Genomic DNA, 23,095 nt, shown 5'->3' with positions numbered 1-23,095 from the left:
CTTTAAGGAGCTTAGCTCCCTAAATGTTAATACTTTGCTAGAGGCAAAAGGCAAACTTAGCTTAACTTTGTCCCCACCTCCAGGATCCTGTAAAAATCCCCTTGGAAATTTCCTTTATCTCTATCCCCCAAGATATAGGTGAACAATCATCCTCCAAGCATATGGCCCACTGATATACATCTGAAGGGTCTCATGACTATTTACTAGATAGTAGTAAATGACCTTATCCTAACATCTAGCCCCTCAAAGTCCTGGAAACCTTGCTTCCAAATTCCTTAGAGACTTCGCTATCTCTAACCACCTCCCAACTTGAAAGCATATATAATCAGACACTCCTCACAACCTCAGTGCAGCTCTTTCTGCCCATGGGTACTGTTCATGCTTTAATAAAACGACTCTTTTGGCATCAAACATGTCTCGAGAATTCTTTCTTGACCTTTCACTCCCAACCCCCAACATTTCACATTAGAAACAACAGTTAAGTTGAAGAACTTAATGAGAAAAGGACATGTATTATATACTCCTATTAAGGATCTAGGACAGGCAAATCCATAGAGACAAAGCTGATTAGTGGTTGTGGAAAGATGGTGAGAGCAAGGATTAAGGAGTGATTCCTTAATGGGTACAGGTTTCTTTTAAGGGCTGACTCGACGATGGTTGCAGAAACTTATGACTATATAAAGGGCCTTAGAAAAATAAAAAATGAAGGCCACTGAATTGTGCAAAATAATTGAAAGAGTGAATTATATGGTTAGTGAATTTTGTCTCAATTTTTAAAAATTAAGGAAGCTGGAATAGGACATACTTAATTCTTCCAAGGACTTGAATGAGAAAAAAAGCACAAAAAAGGCGAAAAAGCACAAAATGGCGGCAAGCCGCTCGGGTCACGTGACCGCCGATTCTTTCCTTTCCATCCTAACAAAAGTGTTTTCTTCAGAGCTGGCGCTGAGACTCCGCCGGCTCATTGTTATGGGAATCCCAGGTAACTCTTCTCAGGCGCGCTCTCGTTCTAGCCGCGTAGTGAAAGCGGTGAGCGTATAGAAGGCGAGCTGGGGAGCGCGCACGTAGAACGTAAACTCGTAAGCGCCGTCTTCGGAGAGATGAGGAGGAGGGGAGAGGCGTGGAGGAAGAGGGGGAAGTTGGCGCATGCGCCCAAGGCTGACGGGTTTGAAATGGCCTCGGTGTTAGCCGGGACCCGATTCAGGTGAAGGTTTGGTCCTCGCGGTGGAGCAGCGGGCGGCAGAACCGGGGTTCTTAACGTTCTTTCGGATCCGCGGAAGGGCCGGGATCGACTGTTTTGGTAGCACGGCATCCGTAGGCCAGCGACGGTGGGGTTCTCGTTGGACTCGGGCGGGAGGGACACGGTCCCTTTTGTGCGGGTCGAAGCAGGCCCCGCGCGGCAGGCCCCTCCCCCACCGCTTCCTTTCCCCCCGCCTTTTCTCTCCCGGGGTTTTTTCAGGTGCCCCCAGCACCCCTCAGCCTCGGTCTGGCGGGTAGAGAGGGGTTGCCGAGCGCCATCCCTCGCTGCGGAGCCGTTGAGCTTTAGCTTCCCGGTCTCCGGCCCAGGGCGGTTGGCGGCTGGCGGCGGCGCGGGTTTGGGGGACAGAGGCTCTCTGCTCCGCACGGTGGTTAAGGGGATCGGGACTTTCAATACCCCAGTCTTGGCGCTTCGCCCAGTCTCGTGAGACGTAAGATTCCGTCTTCCATGGTCAGCGTCCTGCAAAGAGCTTGGGCCGGAGGAAGATGGATGGCAGCGCTCTGGCCTGAGTGGCGGGGGGAAGGAGGGAGTGCGCGGGCTGAGATCTTCGCCAAAAGGCCTGATTTTTGGGGGGGGTGGGGGTTCTCAGCGATGGTTCTGTAGGGGGCATCCGTTATTTCAACTGTCTTTCCCCCTCGAGGACGGGGAGAGAAAAGGAGCCCCTTGGCCCTTCCCATCCCGGGAAAGTAAGAAGGTGTTCGTTATTTAGATGATAGTCTTAAATACCTTTGTTCAGTGTCTCGTCCCGATTTCCGTTATTGGTTTTACCACTTTAAGTCCCCAACTCATTGCCAAAAGAAACACGCAGGCTTTATTTTCTTTGAACCCGAATCTGTGTAATTCTTTTTGTTAAGACTTGGGTTGATAACAGCACATGGTCGTCTGTTGAAATGTGAGTTTGTAGTCACAGAGTGCCTTTCTCACTAGTCCACCCCTAATGTCATATTTTGAAATTGGGTATTTTTGGTGAGCTACTTGATGTAAAATGTTTTTGCTGCATATCAGACGTTCGTGTACACCTTGTTATTTATACTGTGATCTACAAAGGTGTCCTTGACAAATTTCTTTAAAATAATACTTTCATGATATTTATAGTTTAGAAGTTTAAAATGTGGATTCTTTGTTTATAGATCGCTGCTATAGAAGACAAACAAGCGAAGGGTTTTTCCTCCCCTTTCATCATGGCTCAATTTGGAGGACAGAAGAATCCGCCATGGGCTACTCAGTTTACAGCCACTGCGGTGTCTCAGCCAGGTCAGGCTACTGAACACAAGTACTGTAAACTTGCGGGTTGGGGGCAGGACATGTTACAGCTGCGAATTAGGCTATACGTAGTATTGTAAAATGTTCCCAAATGATGTATCTTTTACTTGTGAAGCTTTTAAAAATTCATTCTCTCTGTCTCAAAAATAAATATTTAAAAAAAATTTTTTAATTCATGGGTCAACTAGCAAAACATGTTTTATGCTGCAGATTGGACAGTTTTTTCTAGTTTTCCAAACATTAAATTATTAATTTTGATTTAATTAGGTTAGCTACTCGATTGATTAGAGGTTACCTTATTTGGCATGTTAAGGTGTCAGTATTCACAAGTTATATTTAAAAATAAATGTGTTGAAAATTTTATATTTTATGAGAAATTATATATGACTGCTTTTCAGTTGTTTGAATTTAAAGTACAAACCCAACTCTAAAGAATTTTCCAAGCAAAGGAGAAAGATAAATAGATATAAAAGGAGCCAGTGAATATTTACATTTCCTAAATAAGGTCAACAAAAACGTATTGAAAATATTTCAGTGAGCTTTTTTCCTTTGCTTGCAGGAAGATTTTTTTTTTAACACCATTTTCTTGACTCATGGTTTGAATCTTAAATAAGTTTCCCAAGGATTCTATGGAATTAATTTGAGTTTCTTTGAGTGTTCAGAAAAGTTGAAGCTTATTCTGTTGAGTATATATATATTTATGACATCTCTAATAATGGTTCTTTGCCATGTTTTATGTACTTAAAGTATCTATTTTAGTAATCAAGGTCAGTTATAGATACACTATAATCTTCTGACTTGGGTGTTCTAGAATGTAATGGACATGATTATCTTGTTATGTAGGTGACCTTTCTCCTTAAAGAAGTAGATATTTTAGCGTTTTTATTTTACTCTCTCTTCATTTAGGGGGTTAAATGACCAGTTCTGCAAGTAACTGAAGATATTATGCAATAGTAGTTATAGATTATATTTAATTCAGATCCAGGTATTTCTTTATGTTAAATAATGGGGACTCTGGTATTAGTTTTGATGAAACAGGAATTCTTAGCAATTACTGTGTGTCCAGAAGCAAGTGTTATATACTTGTATGCTGGTAAACTGTGTTTTACCTGCTTTTTCTGCATATAATTTGTTTTAAATTTGTATCTGTATAAATAAAATAGCTGTTATGGTAAAAGCTACTTTCTGTAGCTCTTAACATTTGTATTGTAATTACTTAAGTATAGGTTATACCCTTTTTGTTTCTATTTTCAGGCTGAGCAAAGGAGACAGCAAAGGGTTTATAAAAATGTCAAGCACAAAGTCAATAGTAAATATAGGTCTCCTTTTCCATATTTAGCTATAGACTCCAAATATAAATAATGGGATTTGTGTAAATGGAACTTGTGTTTGTGCTGTAGGAAATTGCGGGTTATCTTAGACCTGTTAATCAGAGTTTTTCAAAATCAAATTTTATTGACATATCATGATTTCAGTAAGTAGGCAAGTGTTTTGTCAGCATCTGTCTACTCTTAGCTTTCCTGTAAAATTCCTGGTGTAGGCTCTAAATGGAATGCTCTAGTGATACTGTTTTTATTAAAATGTATACTTTTCAGGTGCTGTATATCAGGCTGCTTCCTTAAAGCTTGCTATTTTCTTGCCTTCATCTTAAGGTCTTATTTGTGATTAATCATCTTATTGGATCTGATTTTTAGAGACATGCAAATTTTTGTAAAAGATAAATTTTCAATCCTCAGGCAATTAGAATGTCTTACATCTCCTCTCAATGGAGAACATTTTTTTAAAGATTAATTTTTTGTGATGCCTGGATGGCTCTGTCGGTTAAACTTCTGACTCTTTTTTTTTTTTTTTTTTTTAATATTTTATTTATTTCTAGGAGAGAGAGAGAGAGACAGCGTGAGCAGGGGAGGGTCAGAGAGAGAGGGAGACACAGACTCTGAAACAGGCTCCAGGCTCTGAGTTGGCAGGCAGCACAGAGCCCGACGTGGGGCTCGAACCCACGAACCGTGAGATCATAACCCAAGCGAAAGTCGGACGCTTAACCGACTAAGCCACCCAGGTGCCCCAAACTTCTGACTCTTGATCTCAGCCCCATGTTGGGTCTGCACTGGGCATGAAGCCTACTTTAAAAAAAAAAAAAAAAGATTTTATTTTTAAGTAATCTCCACACCTAACATGGGGCTTGAACTCTTACAACCCTGAAATCAAGAATCAGATGCTAGCTAAAAAAAAAGAATCAGATGCTAGCTGATTGAGCCAGCCTGGTGCCCCTCAATGGAGAATACTGTAACCTAATTATAGTGCCTTAAGTTTTCTCCTGGCAGCTTCAAATACAATTTGAGACAAAATTTCAACAAAGGACATAAAAGGACGTAATCAACAATAATTGCACCTTGAATAAACCTCATTGGCTACGATATTGTCACTGCACAAAGCTGTATAAGGACTTAATCAAGGCAGTAGTGTAGGTGTCACTTTTTACTCTATTGAAAAAACAAAATACATGTATTAGTATCAGAGGCTACTGCCATAAATCAGATGATCATGAAACAGAAAAAGGTTAACTGAATAGTTCAACTTGAATTGAATATTTTATCTTTGTGCCTATATTTCTGACTCATTTTCTCTTGAGAGCAATATGAAAATTACTACTTTTGGGCACCTGGGTGCCTCTGTTGGTTAATCTTTCAGCTCTTGATTTTGGCTCAGGTCATGATCCTCACGGTTCCTGGGTTCCAGCCTTGCTTGGGATTGTCTCCCTCTTTCTGAGTCTCCTCTGCATTTGGCATGCATTCTCTCCCCACCCTCTCAAAGTAAATAGCTTTAAAAAATTGCTACTTTTCTGTTGTATAACTTAACATAGTTTTGTTCAGTTAAAGACTATGCTATTTCATTTTCTAGTAAAGATATTTCTGGCATTTTTACTAACTTTGAAAATTCTCAGTGAGCAGTGACAGGACAATTTCACTGCATTCATGCAGATGACTTAAGTAAAACTTAAGTAAAAGGATGCATACTCAAAATGTATTGTTGAAATATGTTGTAAAAGTGAATATTTGTATTTGAATTGTTTCTGATTAATTTTACTACTGGGCATATTCACTTAAAAAGTTACTAACTCCTAGGTGTCATCATTTGTCATCTTTGATTTTCTTTTTCTTTACCCCCATATTCAATCAAATGTCAAATCTGGGCTTTTTTTCCCGTTTGAAAATGCCTCTGGTATACTCTTATTTTACATTTAGGACCGGGGCACTTCACGTTTGATTAACTGTCAGAGCAGCTTTCTCTTGCTTACAGTTCATATCCCAGAGTTTCTTGCCTGGGGCCTTTCCCTACTTTTCCCAACTCTAATCCAGGATGCTTACCATAGATCCTTAAGTCAAAAAGTTCTTTTTCCCATCTGTCACTTGGTGGCGTTGCTCTTTGTTTATTATCCTTTATTTAGTTCTGGTTGCTTTTATTTGCTTTCTTCTTTTACTTACTGCATAGGCTACTTGTTATTTCTCTCTCCGCTCCAATGTATATGTCAGATGTCATACTCCTAAAGCATAATTTCTTTCTAAATCACAGAATTTTTCAGAGCTGGATGGAACCTAGCTAGATTCTGTCTCAGCTCCTTTCTCTAACCCATAAGGAATTTGAGGCCCAGAAAGGTGAAGAAATTTGTTTAGGTCTTACAGAACATTACCAGAGAGTCCATGTTAGGACATCAGAATTGTGGTTCATTATATCTTCTATTTTTCTCTTACTCATCTGCAAAAGTATCTTCAAGTACTTTTAGAATTCATTTAAAATTTTTTGAGATGGTATTCAAGATGATCTGTCTTTCCAGCCCAAATCTCACTTCTTCCACACTGAAGTGTGTGTGTGTTAAGGATTATTTTGAGAGAGAGGAGCATGAGTGCACAGATGGGGGAGGGGCGGAGAGAGTCCCAATCAGGTTCCACACTGTCAGCCTGGAGCCCAGCACAGGGCTGGAACTCACGCACCTTAAGATCATGACCTGAGGGGTGCCTGGGTGGCTTAGTCAGTTGAGCGTCTGACTTTCACTTAGGCATGATCTCGCGGTTCGTGGGTTCGAGCCCCGCGTCGGGCTCTGTGCTGACTGCCAGCTCAGAGCCTGGAGCCTGTTTCAGTCTGTGACTCCCTCTCTCTCTGACCCTCCCCTGCTCACGCTGTCTGTCTCTCTCCCTCCTAGAAATAAATAAAAAAAACATTTAAAAAAATAAAGGATTAATTATAAAAAAAAAAAAAGATCATGACCTGAAATGAAACCAAGAGTCCAATGCTGAACTGACTGAGCCCTCGAGGCACCCGTGAAATAATTGTTCTTAATATTTTTCTTTTTTATTCCATTTCCTCGCTGAAGTGCTGTGTTATGTATTTAGTGACATTCCTATTTGGTTCCAGAACTTTTAGGTTCAAAAGTTTTAACAGTTTTCTGTGTATAAATAGACATTGATAGAGATAGCTGGCCAACCCCTGATTGAATCTTGAGGAGATATTTATTTTTATTTACTCTTATTTTTTACTTTTTAAGTACTGTCTACAGCCAATGTGGGGCTCAAACTCATCACCTCAGGATCAAGAGTTATAGGATCACTGAGCCAGCCATGTGCCCCACTGATTGAATCTTTAGCCCTTAGATTAATTATCTAGACTAGGGGTAGTTTATAGATTTGACTGGAAATATTTGCATTTGTATATGTATATAATCACAACAATTAAAAAATTTTTTTAACGTTTATTTATTTTTGAGAGAGAGACAGCACGAGCTGGGGAGGGGCAGAGAGAAAGGGAGACACAGAATCTGAAACAGGCTCCAGACTCTGGGCTGACAGCCCAGAGACCAATGTGGGGCTTAAACCCACAAACTACAAGATCATGACCTGAGCCAAAACCGGACACTTAACCAACTGAGCTACCCAGGCGCCCCTGGCTTAACCCTCTTTAAGCACTACTAGTGCTGTGTAATAGCAGGTAGTCTCTAAAACCTTATTTCAAGAGTAAAGAAAAATACATATAAAATCTTTTAAGGCTCATTTACCCCCTTCAGACTCTGAGTATGCCTTACCTGTGCTTATTCAGTGAGAGAATCATTAACACTTATTATCAACCAGTGAGTGGCCCATCTCTCTGTCCTAACTTGAGCATGCAACTTATGTTTATGCAAAGCTGTGGCTTCTCGTGCACTATGTGTTTTACGATCTGGGAAATAATTTCACTCTATTATAGCTGAAAATGTATTGGAAGTAACAGTGAAAAAAAGTTTTGTTTGTTTATTTTGAGAGTGCGCTTGAGGTGGCAGGGGCAGGTAGTGCTTGATCTCATGAACCATGAGATCATGACCTGAGTTAAGATCAAGAGTCAGATGCTTAACCAACTGAGCCACTCAGGCGCCCCTGGAAATAATCTTGAAAGCTTGAATATTAACTTTGGACCGTACAAGACTCCTTGAAATAAATAGAACTGAAAATCAGGTGAATATCAAAGGCAACTAAGGACAGAAGAAATCATAGGACATTATGAATAGTGTCTTCAACTGCCTGAAAGGGAAATTATTGTTGACCAACAATTATTTGAATAATAGCTAGAAGAGACGATAGCCACTAGTTATCAATTCCTTGGGACTTCAGAAGAATGGGATAGCAGTTGTCTTCAAGGGTATTAATCTTTGTAGAGATTGTAAGAAAACCATATAATACAGATTAGTTAAGGCTTTGCCTTTTTCTTAGAGAACACTGACCACGAGAAGAGCTTTCTTTTATGATGGATATATATCTTCAATGCCTGATTTGGTAGCCACTAGTCACACAGGGCTGTTGAGTGCTTTATTTTATTTAAATTTTAAAAACTTTTTAGGGGCGCCTGGGTGGCTCAGTCGGTTAAGCGTCCAACTTCAGCTCAGGTCATGATCTCATGGTTCGTGGGTTCGAGCCCCGCGTCGGGTTCTGTTCAGCTCAGACAGCTCAGAGCCTGGAGCCTGCTTCAGATTCTGTGTCTCCCTCTCTCTCTGCCCCTCCCCTGCTCACGCTCTCTCTCTCTCTCTCTTTCTCTCTCTCTCTCAGAAATAAATAAAACATTAAAAATTTTTTAAAAATTAAAAAATAAAAAAAAAGTTTTTAGTGCTTTTTTTTGAGAGAGAGATATACACACAGTGTGAGTGGGGGAGGAGAGAGAGGGAGACACAGAATCTGAAGCAGGCTCCAGGCTCTGAGCTGTCAGCACAGAGCCCCATGTGGGGCTTGAACTCATGAACTGTGAGATCATGACCTGAGCGGAAGTGGGACACTTAACCTACTGAGCCAGCCAGATGCCCCCTGTTGAGTACTTTAAGTGGGTGGTTACTTTGAGGAGCACCTGGGTAGCGCAGTCGGTTAGGTGTCAGGCTCTTGATTTCTGTTCAGGTCATGATCTCACAGTTGTGAGTTTGAGCCCCATATCAAGCTCTGTGCTGATATAGTGGGGAACCTGCTTGGGATTCTCTGTCTCCTTCTCTCTCTGCCCCTCCCTGCTCACGCTTTCACTCTCAAAAATAAACATTTAAAAAAACAGTGTGGTTACTGTAACTAAGGAACTAAATTTCTAATTCTATTTAATTTCACTAATTGACTGATAGAAGATGCACACGAGCTGATGAGAGTCAGAGAGAGTCCCAAGCAGGCTCTGGGCTGACAGTGTAGAGTCTGATGTGGGGCTCCATCTCATGAACTGCGAAATCATGATCTGAGCCGAAATCAAGAGTCTGATGCTTAACTGACTGAGCCACCCAGGCACACCAAAGTTTTACTAATTTATTTATTTATATTTTATTTTTTAATTTTTAAAATTTATTTTAAACATTTTTTATTTTTATTTATTTTTTTTATTTTTATTTTTTTACAAATAGTTTATTGTCAAATTAGCTTCTACATAACACTCAGTGCTAGTTAAACATTTTTTAATGTTTTATTTATTTTTGAGAGGTAGATAGAGACCGTATGAGCAGGGGAGGGTCAGAGAAAGAGGGAGACACAGAATCCGAAACAGGCTCTAGGCTCTGAGCTAGCTGTCTGCACAGAGCCCGACACGGTTCTCGAACCCATGAACCATGAGATCATGACCTGAGCTGAATTCAGATGCTTAACTGACTAAGCCATCCAGGCTCCCCAATTTTTAAATTTTGTTTTTAGTGTTTATTCATTTTTGATAGAGCGACAGAGTACTAGCATGGGAGGGGCAGAGAACCGACTGACCCACCCAGGTGCCCCCAAATTTTCACTAATTTAAATTCAAATGGCTACATATGGCCGGTGGCTAATGTATCAAACAGTACAGTCATAGAAGCATACAATGCTTAGAATATGTTAATTTAAAATACTATGTTGCGCTTTAATTTCTTGTTTTTTAACATTACCCACAACTTAAATTCATTCTATAAAGGGAAATTTGTACATTTGACTTCCTTAGTTTCTTATTCTCCCCCCCCTTCGTTTCTTATTCTTAATTTATTATTCTTAAAAGGTATGAATATTTCTAATTAGTGGGTACATTGTGGGCTTAGAGTAGAACCTTGAAAGCCACAAGAATGCATTGATCAATGAGATATTCAGTTTTAAAATAGTCCGTACATGGGAGCATCAGAGATTTTGTAGTTGTGTGAAATCTGAAAAGAATGACAAAAGATTTGTTCACATGATTTGTTACACACACTAGGTGTGTAAGTACTTTGGTAAATCCTTACATTATGAAGAAATCTCTCATGTCTTCATGTTTTTCTTTCTAAATAGTAAGATTGCTTTTTGAACAAGTTGATAGGAAATTTCAAAGGATGAATCATTGCTTAACCAGTGCTTTAAATAATTTTGCATAGCATGAAAAAAAAAAGGATGTATCTGACATCAGCTTGAGGTTTTGAATTTTATAAACTCAGAATCCTGATTTCTTTTAGAAAAGATAGAGCATCAAGGTTTAAAGGCAATAAGGATTTTAAAATACAGCAGTGATAGTAACTATTAGTATATTATAAAACAAGTGTTTTTCAGTCATATGAAACTGATTTTATGTTTTAGAAAATGATATATAGTTCTTAAAGGTTTAAGAAAACTTAGCCCTTGGGGCACCTATATGGCTCAGTCGATTAAGTGTCCGACTTCGGCTTAGGTCATTATCTCACAGTTCATGGTTTCGAGCCCCACTTCAGGCTCTGTGCTGACAGCTCAATCTGGAGCATGCTTCAGATTCTGTGTCTCCCTCTCTCTCTGCCCCTCCCCCACTCATGCTCTGTTCCTCTCAGAAATAAGCATTAGGGGGTGCCTGGGTGGCTTAGTCGGTTAAGCGTCCCACTTTCGCTTAGGTCATGATCTCACAGTTCGTGGGTTCGAGCCCCGCGTCGGGCTCTGTGCTGACTGCCAGCTCAGAGCCTGGAGCCTGCTTCAGTCTGTGACTCCCTCTCTCTCTGACCCTCCCCTGCTCACGCTGTCTCTCTCTCTCTCCTAGAAATAAATAAAACATTCAAAAAAAAAAAATAAGCATTAGAAAAAATTTAACAAAAAAGGCTATATCACAGATATATAAAAGCCACAGCCAGATGCACAGTGGTTTCACAAAATTTGAATTAACTAGCTAGTGGTGTATACAATCAATAGAATATAAATTTCTTTACCATAAATTTCTAGCAATTGAACCCTTCATTACCAACAGGTATTGACCCTTAAGCAACATGGATTTGAACTGTGTGAGTCCACTTTTATGCATATTTTTCTTTTAAAAGTACAGTATTGTAAATGTAGTTTCCTTAGGATTTTCTTTTCTGACTTTATTGTAAGAATACAGCATATAACATTACATACAACATATGCTAACCGTTCATGTTACTGGTAAGGCTTTCTGTCAGCAGTAGGCTATCAGTAGTTTTGTGTTTTTTTAACATAAAGTTAGAGATACTTTATTTTTACTTAAATTTTTTTTAATGTTTTTTTATTTATTTCTGAGAGAGTGAGAGACCACGTGAGCAGGGGAGGGTCAGAGAGAGAGGGAGACACAGAATCTGAAACATGCTCCAGGCTCTGATCTGGCTGTCAGCACAGAGCCTCACGTGGGGCTCAAACCCACGAACTGTGAGATCATGACCTGGGCCAAAGTCAGACGCTTAACCGACTGAGCCACCCAGGCGCCCCTAGATTAGGTGCTTTGTTTAGTTCATTAATGTTCTCAGTTCTCTTCTTGTATAGCAAAATACTGTTCTTTGTATGAGGGTGTTTGCTAATAGTTATAGAGCAGCATTTTTCCCAATTATTTTCAGGTAAAAGCAAGATGCTTTGCAAAAGGGCGTGTTCCATGAGTAAATATTACTTTTATGGCAATCTTTTGAGGTTCATAATGCTTAGTTGGCATATTAAGGGATCTGAGTAAAAATATGTTCTTAATTCATTGTTTCCTGTACTTTTTAAAAAATTTTTTTCCTATACATTTTTTTAAAGTTTATTTATTTTGAGAGAGTTAGTGTGCACAGGCACGCTCAAGTGAGGAAGGGTAGAAAGAGAGGGAGAGAGAGAATCCCAAGGAGGCTCTGCGGTGTTAGTACAGGGCCTGACATAGTGCTCATCCCTTAAACTGTGACTCCCTGGGTTGAGGTGAAACCATGAGTTGGATCCTCAACCTACTGAGCAACCTAGATGCCCCTAGAGTTTATTTATTTTGAAAGGCAGGTGGTGCATATGAGAGGGTTTGGGAGACAGAATCCCAACCAGGCTCCTTGCTGTCAGTGCAGAGCCTGATGCAGGGCTCCATCCCAGGACCTTGAGATCATAACCTGAGCATAATATCAAGAGTCATTCAATCACCTGAGCCACTGAGCCACCCAGGTGCCCCAACTTTTTTTTTTTAATGTAAGCTTTGTGTCCGTTGTAGGGCTTGAATCCATGACCTCATGGTTTACCAGCTGAGACGGTTGGTTGCCCTGTTTCTTCGGCTTTTTAAACCTTGGACCCTTTTTTTTTTTTTTGCTTTCAAACTTTAATGTCCTGGAAAACTAGTTATTGTACCAGAAGATCCAATTTTGGGAAGGATAATAGCATGCTAGACACAATTTTGTTTTATTTTCTTTTTTTTAGATTGCAGTGTTTAGTTGATAGCTTTTTTGCATTCAGTGGAATTGCTTGAAAGCAGCAAGTAAAATCTTAGCCCTGTCTAAGCATACATTAAACAATTACATACCTAAATCTGTTCTTCTGAATTCTTTCCCCAATTTGGTTTAATCAAATGGTAATTTTAAGTTGATGTGGTTAATTTTGTTGCATTGTCCCTTACAGTAGTGCACCGATTTTAAAGTGTTGCTTTGCTGTATTTCCTAGTTTAATAAACCGCTTGTTTGTTTTTCAGAGAGAGCACAGGAATTGGAGAGAAGGGAAGTGGGGGCAGAGAGAGAAAAAGACAACCCCAAGCAGGCTCTGCGCACTGTAGGGAGCCTAACAACGTGGCCTCATCCCATGACTCTGGGATCACGACCCGAGCTGAAATCCAGAGTCAGACCTGAAATCAAAAGTCAGATTCTTGGGGTGCCTGGGTGGCTCAGTTGGTTAAGCATCCGACTTCAGCTCAGGTCATGATCTCACAGTTCGTGGGTTCGAGCCCCACGTCGGGCCCTTTGCTGACAGCCAGAGCAGAGCCTGGAGCCTGCTTCAGATTCTGTATCTCCCTCTCTTTCTGACCCTCCCCTCCTCGCGCTGTCTCCCTCTCTCTCAGAAATAAATAAAAAACAAAGTCAGATGCTTACCCGACTGAGCCACCCAGGCTCACCCTTTTAAGATTTAATTAATTTATTTTTTTCAGCTTTTTTTTTTTAGTGTTTTATGTATTTCTGAGAGAGAGAGAGACAGAGACAGCATGAACAGGGGAGGGTCAGAGAGAGAGGGAGACACAGAATTAGAAACAGGCTCCAGGCTCTGAGCTGGCTGTCAGCACAGAGCCGGATGCGGGGCTTGAACCCATGCACTGTGAGATCATGACCTGAGCCGAAGTCGGACGAGCCACCCAGACACCCCTAAGATTTTATTTTTAAGAAATCTGCACCCAACATGGGACTTGAACTTACAAACCCGAGATCGAGAGTCCCATCCTCTACCAACTGAGTCCGCCTGGTGCCCCTAGTTTTATAAATCTTTAATGCAAAGTAGAAGTACATGAACATTTTGTCCAGCAGAAAGTTATAGGATGGATAACACTATTTGTGATGTATGATTCTCACCTTGAAGATAAAACAGTAAATTCTACATTAGTAAAATAAGACAATTTATTTTCTACTCTTTTTCCTAAAAATACTTCTTGAGACTACTTTAGACTTTTGATCTAGATAAGGTTGGTTGTGTTCTAGGGTGCCTGGGTGACTTAGTTGGTTAAGCATCTAACTTTGGCTCAGGTCATAATCTCACGTTTTGTGAGTTCGAGCTCTGTGTTAGGCTCAGTGCTTTAGATTCTGTGTCGCCCTCTCTCTCTGTCTCTCCCCTGCTCATGCTCTCTCTTTCTCAAAAATAAATAAAATGTTTTAAATAGTTTTAAAAAAACCCAGTAAATTCTAGATTACTAAAATAAGACAATTTATTTTCTGCTCTTTTTCCAAAAAATACTTTTTGAGAGTACTTTAGATTTTTGTTCTAGGTAAGGTTGGTTGTGCTCATTGTGTAGTTTAATTTTATAAAATTATGTTTTCAATCAAGACATCAACATTTAAGTATAAAGCCACTGGGATCTGGAATGGTACTCAAATCTGTTAAATTTAACAAGCATTACTCAAAGTCTGCTTTAGGTTATTACTAAGCAGTTACAACATTGTTTATAGCTAAGCACTCATGGAGGATTTCTAGAAAGGATCCAAATAATGTTTTCCTTTTCTTTCCTTTTTAATCTCATTTTAGCTGCGTTGGGTGTTCAACAGCCATCACTCCTTGGAGCATCTCCTACCATTTACACACAGCAGACTGCATTAGCAGCAGCGGGCCTTACCACCCAAACCCCAGCGAACTATCAGTTAACTCAGACTGCCGCGCTGCAGCAACAAGCTGCAGCTGCTGCAGCTGCATTGCAACAGGTGAGGCTCCATTATTTTCAAGTTTATTTTTTTATTTATTTTGAGAGAGAGCAAGGGAGCATGGGGGGGGGGGGCTTTGAGAGGGGGAGAGAGAGAGAGAGAGAGACAGAGAAAGAGAAAGAGAGAAAGAGTATCCCAAGCAGGCTCCATGCTGTCAGTGCAGAGCCTAACATGGGGCTGTTGTAAGATCAGGACCTCAGCTGAAACCTGAGAGTTGGACACTCAACCAACTCAGCTATCCAGGTACTCCTTTGTTGGCTCTTAATATGTGACCTAGAAAACTATCATATCTGTGTACCCACAGTAGGTACTTTCATTTTTTAAACGCTTAATCATTGTGGGGTTTTATGTTTATTTTTCAGGTTATGAAAATTATATATGCCTAAGATATATGGAGCAGCGCAGTTGCGTGGTTAAAATTCTTAAATTCTTAAAATGGAGAGTCCTTATAAATCTTTTGCTTGTTTTTGGTGAAGTTTAGCTGTTCAGGAAAAATTTTTTTTACTGTAATTTTGTTTATGTATTTGTATATATGTATATCATTTTTTGAGAATGAATAAAACTAACATCCATATTTTTCTTTGAAAAAAAATTTTTTTCCAGCAATATTCACAACCTCAGCAGGCCTTGTATAGTGTGCAACAGCAGGTTAGTTTATATTTTCCGTATTAAAAACTGATTTTAAAAAAGCCATTTGTCCCAGATTCAATTTATGTAGATTTTATTTCCTTTCAGTTAATGTATGATTTGAATTCTTTTGGAGTAGGGAAATGAGGTAGGTAAAAAGGAATGCCTCCAAGGAGAGGGATGTAGGAGGGATGTCCTATGGAAATCCAAATCCTCAACTAGCAGCCATTTTTGTCACATGTTTCTAAGAAAGCATGCAGAGGATAATCTGGAAAGAATCACTCTCTTAGTGAGTCATTGGCCCAGTACTTCTGTCTGGAACATCGAGCCCTCCTGTGCTGTTTTAGACCATGAGAACATGAAAAGGTCCTTTTTCCCATTTGAAATCTAATCCCTAGATAGACTACTGACTTTGAGCTTTTTTTATTTTTATTTATTTTATTACTATTATTATTATTTTTAATATAAGCTCTATACCCAGCGTGGGACTTTGAGTCAAGAGTTGCACGTTCTATCGACTGAGTCAGGCAGGCACCCCTTGAGCCTTTGTATATATTTTTAAAGCAACAGAATCCTCTCTCCCCTGAATGAAAGGCACCCCTTGAGCCTTTATATATATTTTTTAAAGCAACAGAATCCTCTCTCCCCTGAATGAGATTGTGTATTGAAACCCAATATATAAAATATTAAAATAGAGCTGTTAAATGGGTAGAAGCCTCCCCTTGTATTTTCCCGTTCCTACTCTCATAGCACATTTGAACAATTTGAAAACTCCTGACGTAGGGTAAAGGCAAGTTTATGTGGCCCCCTTTCCCTAGTCTTATAGTATACTTATGTTCTATAGGGTCTTATATCTGTGATAGTAGGAACAGGTAAGAAAAAGTGAACCCAAGGAGAGGCATGTCAAGGAAAAAAGAGTTTGCTTTGCTGGAATCTAGATAGGTTCTAGCCTAAGCACCCACTCAAGGCTTTTCAAGAGTAGTGGTAGTCTTCTTCCTTAGTGTTGTTGAGAGCTTCTGGGATGTATAGGAATCAGGAGGGGAAAAGGAGATATGAGAGAAGGACCAAAAACTTGGATCCAAAACCACTGGATAAACATTAGGCTTCTTAATCCATAAGGTCCTATCCCTAGATCCATGCCCCAATTTCATCCTTAGCTAAGTCCTTTGGGGCTTCAGAAGCATTGCATTTTCTCTGAAGGTTATAGAATCCCCCTAATATTGATGTGAACTTATAAAAATTTGACAAGAGATATCAAAGTTGTCTGCCTGCTTTTCAAAATACTTTTAGACTTATTTTATTAGTTATGAAGTATATCATTAAAGATTATGTGTTCGATTAAACCATATGAAAATGGCAATGTTCAAATGTGATTGCCTTAAAAAATGCCATTGTTTATTCTTTTTTTTTTTTTTATTCTTAACTTAGAGAAAAAATAGCAATTTGGTAGATTTAACCTCTAATACATGGTAACCCCAGGTAAACTGAGTGCTTTGAATAGGACCCCACATAGATTCTTTTATCCCAGCTTAAGTCAATTTTCTATTCCATAATGTAAATATTTTTCTTTTCACATGAATTTCTTGTATTTTCTGGTAATGTTATCCTTTACCATTGGCAGGAAAGTGTATGGTCCTTTATGGTCCCCATGCATGTGACAAATCTGACAATGACAAATGCTTCTCATTTTAGGGGGATAGATGTGAATTAGATAGCCGGTGATTTTTTTTTTTTTTAAATTATTGAGAGGGAGACAGAGAGGGGGGTGGGATGGATAGAGTGTGAATTGGGGACTGGCAGATAGAGAAGGAGTCACAGAATCCAAAGCAGGTTCCAGGCTCTAAGCTGTCAGCACAGAGACCTATGTGGGACCTGAACCTCAGACCCGTGAGATCACGACCTGAGCCAATGTTGGACTCTCAACTCACTGAGCTACCCAGGCACCCCTAATTTTATTTTCTTTTATTAGGCAGAGTTTTTCTTTTTGAGTATAGTTGACATAGATTTGTTACATTAGTTTCAGATGTATAACTTAATGATGTGACAAATTTATACACCATGCTGTGTTCACTGCAAATGTGGCTACCATCTGTCTTGTTACATTGCTATTATAACATCACTGTGTTCCTTATGCTATGCTTTTAAAAAAACTTTTTTATAGCCAGCAACTTTTTTTAATGTTACATATAGTATTCTCAAGGCACATCTGATGGTACATTTTATAACACAGTAGGTGTCAAAGTATGTTTAACATATGATTTCTTCAGAATCCCTCCCCTTTCTGAGTTCCAAATGGAGGAACTGAAAGTGGGATGTTAGGACTGGTGATTCATATTTTGTCTTTGGCAAGATTGTACAAGCATTATTGTAAAATGTAATGTAAAAGAACTGTAAACTAGGAACTTCTACAGTTTATGAAAAATTATTCCGGTTTTGTTTTTTAATTTTTTAATTTGATTTAATTTTTTTATAGTTTATTTTTGAGACAGAGAGAGACAGAGCACGAGTGGGGGAGGGGTAGAGAGAGAGGGAGACACAGAATCTGAAACAGGCTCCAGGCTCTGAGCTAGCTGTCAGCACAGAGCCCGACGTAGGGCTCGAACCCACGAACCATGAGATCGTGACCTGAGCCAAAGTCGGATGCTTAATCGACTGAGCCAACCAGGTGTCCCTGTTTTTTTATTTTTTACTGTTTATCTTTAGAGAGAGGGAGTTTGCATGTTTGCTTGCATGTGAGTCTGAGAGGCAGAGAGGGAGAGGGGAGAAAGAATCTCAAGCAGGCTCTACCCTTTCAGAATAGAGCCCCACGTGGGGTTCAGTCTCACCAACTGAGATCTCTAAGCCGAAATCAGGAGTTGACTCTTAACCAACTGAGACCCCAGGGACCCCTTATGCTGTGCCTTTTCATTCCTGTGACTTAATCACTCCATAACTGGAAGTCTGAATCTCCTTCACTCATTTAGCCCAAACCTCCTCCCTTCCATCAACCATCGTTTCTCTGTGTTTATAGCTCTGATTCTCCTTTTTTGTTTATTCATTTTTTAAAAATTGCACTTATGAGTGAAATTATGTGTTTGTCTTTCTCAGCCTGCCATATCTCACTTAGCATAATAAGACTCTCTAGGTCTCTCTGTGTTGTCTGAAATAGCACAAGCTCATCCTTTTTTGTGGCTGCGTAACATTCCTGTGTGTGTATATGTGTGTGTTGAGGGGGTGCTTCCATATGTTGGTTTGTAAATGCTACGGCAAACAGGAGTACATGTATCTTTTCAAATTAGTGTTTTTGTTTTCTTTGGGTAAATATCCAGTAGCGGAATTATTAGATCATATGATACTTTTATTTTTGATTTTATGAGGAATCTCCATACTGTTTTCCACAGTAGCTGTACCAATTTACATTCCACCAGCAGTACATGACGGTTTCTCCACATTTTTGCCAGCACTTAATTTCTTGGATTTTTTAATTTGCCATTCTGACAGGTGTGAAGTAATAGCTTGGTTTAGTTTTGATTTGCATTTCCTTGATGATGTGTGGTGTTGAGCATCTTTTCTGTATGTCTTTGGAAAAATGTCTAGATCCTCTGCCCGTTTTTTAAAATTTCTTTTTAATGTTTTATTTATTTCTGAGAGAGAGAAAGAGAGGGACAGCATGACCAGGGAAGGGTCAGAGAGAGAGGGAGACAAAGAATCCGAAACAGGCTCCAGGCTCTGTGCCGGTGGTCAGCACAGAGCCTAATGTGGGGCTCAAACTCACGAACTGTGAGATCGTGACCTGAGCTGAAATTGGACGCTTAATTGACTGAGCCACCCAGGCGCCCCGCCCTTCCCATTTTTTAATAAGATTGGTTTTTGTTGTTAGATTGTGTGAGTTATTCATTTATGGGAATTTACCCCTTATTAGATATTATGTAGATATCAAGGATATCATGTAGATAGTCAAGGATACATTTTTTAAGTAATTTCTATACCCAAACATGTGGCTCAGGCTCAGGACCTTGAGATTTAGAGTCCCATGCACTACTAACTGAGCCAGCCAGATGCAAATAGATACCGGATGAAGTTTTTGATACAAGTAGCATATAGATGATACTTAATGATTTCTGTAGCATGGTGAATAACATGTAGTAGAACTAGAAATTTTCCTGTCTAGGGACTCATGAGATTTTATTGTGGGTGTTATTCTTCTGAAATAAGATAAAAGATCAGTTTCTTTATTGAACAAGTTAGTTGGGTTTTTTGTTTTTGTTTTTGTAAGATCAAGCAAATGTTTATTTGAGAGAGAGAAGGAGAGCCAAGCGAGTGAGGGAAGTGTAATGAGAGTGAATCTCAACCAGGCTCTGCACTGCCAGCTCAGAGCCTGATGCAGGGCTTGATTTCCTGAACTGTGCGATCACGACCTCAGCCAACCAAGATCAACAATCGGACACTCAACCGACAGAGCCACCTAGATGCCCCTAAAGAATTTATGTTTTAAGTAATCTCTGCACCCAGTGTGGGGCTCAGACTTAAAATCCCGAGGTGAAGAGTTCCATGCTCTGCTCACTGAGGCAGCCAGGTGCTCCATTGAATGAGTTACTTATATATTAGATCTACAGTTAGAAGTAGTTGTAGGGAAAAAAAAGAAATAGTTGTAGGAAACCTTATACCTAATGACTTCTGGTAGTTTTTACCCTATTTCTTAATTAGAAATGAAGTACCCATTTAATAGGAATTGTTTTTATATAAAGCATCTATGAAACAATTTTGATTGATCATGTTTTTCTATTTTCAGTTACAGCAACCTCAGCAGACCCTTTTAACACAGGTTAGTTTTCCATTACTTTATTTATTTTAGATATCTGAAGACTTGACCAAAATTTTATTTGTATTCTAGTGTTTCTTTCAGGGTTTGAAGATAAATATTGGTTGGACTCACATAATAGTTTAACAATATGTGAATATTTCATGAGAAAACAATTTTGTGGTCATAGTTTGAGAAATGTTGAGTTCCTTCACTGTATATAGGACTTTTTTTTTTAATTGTAGAAATTAAGATATTTATCTTATTGGGCAGGTGTAAAACAAATACTATGGTTTGTCTTGAAGAATTACTGTTTCTTTTTAATGACTTTCTTCCTATTTATATATAGAATTTTTTTTTATATAGTCTATTTTTGAGACAGAGCATTAGTGGGGAAGGGGCAGAGAGAGAGGGAGACACAATCCGAAATAGGCTCCGGGCTCTGAGCTGTTAGCACAGAGCCTAATGCGGGGCTTGAACCCACAAACCGTGAGAACTAACCTGAGCTGAAGTTGGGACACTTAACCAGCTGAGCCACCCAGCCGCCCCTATGTACAGAAGTTTTAATCAGTAATATGTTATTCATGCTTGATTGTGCCAGGAAAGATCAATGAAAGTGTTAACTTTTTTTCTTTTCTGTTCCAGTTTTATTGAAGGATAATTTATATATAATACTGTATTAGTTTAAGGTGTATAGTATAATTTGATTTGTGTATATTGTGAAATGATTATCATAAGTTTAGTTAATATGTATCACCTCACATAGTTACAAATTTTTTTTTCTGATGAGAACTTTTAAGAGCTTTCTCAGCAACTTTTAAATATACACTACAGTATTGTATTTGCTATACTGTATATTACATCCCTGTATTTACCTTATAACTAGAAACTTGTGTTTTTTGACCAGCTTCACCCATTCCCTTTACCCATACCTCTGTTAATCACCAATCTGTTCTCTTGTTTCTGTTAATTTTTTGTGCTTTTTAAGATTTCACACTTACGTGAGATCATATGTATTTGTCTTTCTCTGACTTACTTCACTTATATAGGACTTTCCTGAGTTTCATGACACTACTGTTCTTGAATTTGTGAGAGGGGACTAAAATACACAGGTTTTTTTTGTTGTTTGTGTCTTAAGTAATCTCTATACCCAGTATCGTGCTTGAACCTACAACCTGGGTATCGAGTCATTTGCTCCTCCAACTGAGCCAGCCAGGCACTCCTAATATAGGCAGTGGTTTTAAAACTTGTTTCCCTATGGTATCTTCTCTTCTTGGAACAATCTGTGAAAACATCATTTGAGAGAACTTCATGTTGAAGCAGATTTTTTTTTAAGATTTTTTTTTTAAATATTTATCTCATCTTTAAGGTGTTCATGTGTATTTCCTAATTTTAAATAGGTTATTTTTAGCTTTTTGAGTTAGCTTAGAGTAGTCATTCTTAATTACTAGAATATTTCAAATTATTAATTTCATGTTGATTTTGTTTTATAGCCAGCTGTTGCCCTGCCTACAAGCCTTAGCCTGTCTACTCCTCAGCCTGCAGCACAGATAACTGTATCATATCCAACACCCAGATCCAGTCAGCAACAAACCCAACCTCAGAAACAGCGTGTTTTTACAGGTGTAGTTACAAAACTACATGATACGTTCGGATTTGTGGATGAAGATGTATTCTTTCAGCTTAGGTAAACTTAACTTAGGTGTTGACAAATGCCTTTTTGTATTTATTTATTTGTTTATTTATTTTACAGTTTATTTTGAGAGAAAGAGTGCTTATGTGCCTGTCACACAGGCAAGTGGGGGAGGGGCAGAGAGAGGGCAGGGAGAGAGAATCCCTGGCAGGCACTGTATCATCAAGGCAGAGCCCCACACGGAGCTTGAACTCATAATCCACGAGATGGTGACTTGAGGTGAAATCAAGATTTGAATGGTCAGCCTGCTGAGCCACCTAGGTGGCCTAACCTTCTTGTATTTAGCATGAAGGATATTGATAAGGCTGAATAATGGCATAAGATTGTGGTTTATTTCTAATTTTTTTTTTTTAGTCATCCAGTTTGTATTATATTTGTATCTGGCCTTTTTTGATGGAGAATATAAGTGAAGCTATCTTCTGGTTACTGAACATGGTAATTAATGGTGAATTCATTACACATGTTTTATAGGAGTGAGTTAATTTTTTCAACTCTTCATGGGCAGACTTAATAAGATTAGAGATTTAATTAGTCATAGGCCTTGTAAATTTTTTTTTTTAATGTTTTATTTATTTCTAGGAGAGATAGAGAGAGAGAGAGCGTGAGCAGGGGAGGGCCAGAGAGAGAGGGAGACACAGAATCTGAAGCAGGATCCAGGCTCTGAGCTAGCTGTCAGCACAGAGCCCGACGCGGGGCTCGAACCCGCGGAACTGCGAGATAATGACCTAAGCGAAAGTCAGACGCCTAACTGACTAAGCCACCCAGGCGTCCCAGTCATAGGCCTTTTAAAATTAATCTTCTATTTGATATATCTAAGGACAATATATACTAAAGCATTTTTCATCTGAAAAATTAGTGAATCAAATTGAATGATTAGTGACTAACCTATTCAAAATAGTATTTTTTTAGTGTGATGGTGGTTGCATGAAATAAGATTTTCCTTGGATATTTGTTATTATTTTCTTAATGTTTTATTTATTTCTGAGAGAGAGAGACAGAGACAGAGACAGAGTGAGCAGGGGAGGGTCAGAGAGAGAGGGAGACACAGAATCTGAAACAGGCTCCCGGCTCTGAGCTAGCTGTCAGCACAGAGCCCGACGCGGGGCTCAAACCCACGAACTGTGAGATCATGACCTGAGCCAAAGTCCGACGCTTAACCGACTGAGCCACCCAGGCACCCCTTCTTTGGATATTTCAAATATATTTGTAACGAATTGCCTTAGAAGTACTTTTTTTGGGAAATGTAATTACTGCATGACATTTAAAAAAATGGGTCTTCTATTTTCTATCTCATTTCTCTTATCTCTTTACAGCCCCAAGGAAATCTTACTCTTGGGTTATAAAAGTTAGATGTACTGTCGAAGGAAGGACACAGTATTGGGAGAAAATGAGGTGGAAAATGAT

The 23,095-nt window shown here is 39.2% G+C and overlaps 1 protein-coding gene across 4 annotated transcripts in view; it reads left to right on the top strand.

Annotated features, from left to right (window-relative positions):
* The first annotated feature begins 1,096 nt into the window (after positions 1 to 1,096).
* Positions 1,097 to 23,095, top strand: part of CCAR1 (cell division cycle and apoptosis regulator 1) — a 62,030-nt gene continuing 40,031 nt past the window's right edge. The window contains exons 1-6 of one of the 4 annotated variants that reach the window (XM_039233266.1): positions 1,097 to 1,204; positions 2,389 to 2,512; positions 14,419 to 14,591; positions 15,195 to 15,239; positions 19,990 to 20,022; positions 21,492 to 21,685. In XM_039233266.1, the coding sequence (XP_039089197.1) occupies positions 2,440 to 2,512; positions 14,419 to 14,591; positions 15,195 to 15,239; positions 19,990 to 20,022; positions 21,492 to 21,685 (518 nt within the window). In that variant the 5' untranslated portion in view covers positions 1,097 to 1,204; positions 2,389 to 2,439. Of the gene's footprint in view, positions 1,329 to 2,388; positions 2,513 to 14,418; positions 14,592 to 15,194; positions 15,240 to 19,989; positions 20,023 to 21,491; positions 21,686 to 23,095 lie in introns of all 4 variants that reach the window. The other 3 variants (XM_039233267.1, XM_039233265.1, XM_039233268.1) reach the window with 3 other exon arrangements.

This window comes from Hyaena hyaena, unplaced genomic scaffold (assembly GCF_003009895.1).
Source record: "Hyaena hyaena isolate Hyena2069 unplaced genomic scaffold, ASM300989v1 scaffold_73, whole genome shotgun sequence".
In the NCBI taxonomy this organism is placed as follows: Eukaryota; Metazoa; Chordata; class Mammalia; order Carnivora; family Hyaenidae; genus Hyaena; species Hyaena hyaena.
This window is presented reverse-complemented; position numbering and strand designations above follow the sequence as displayed.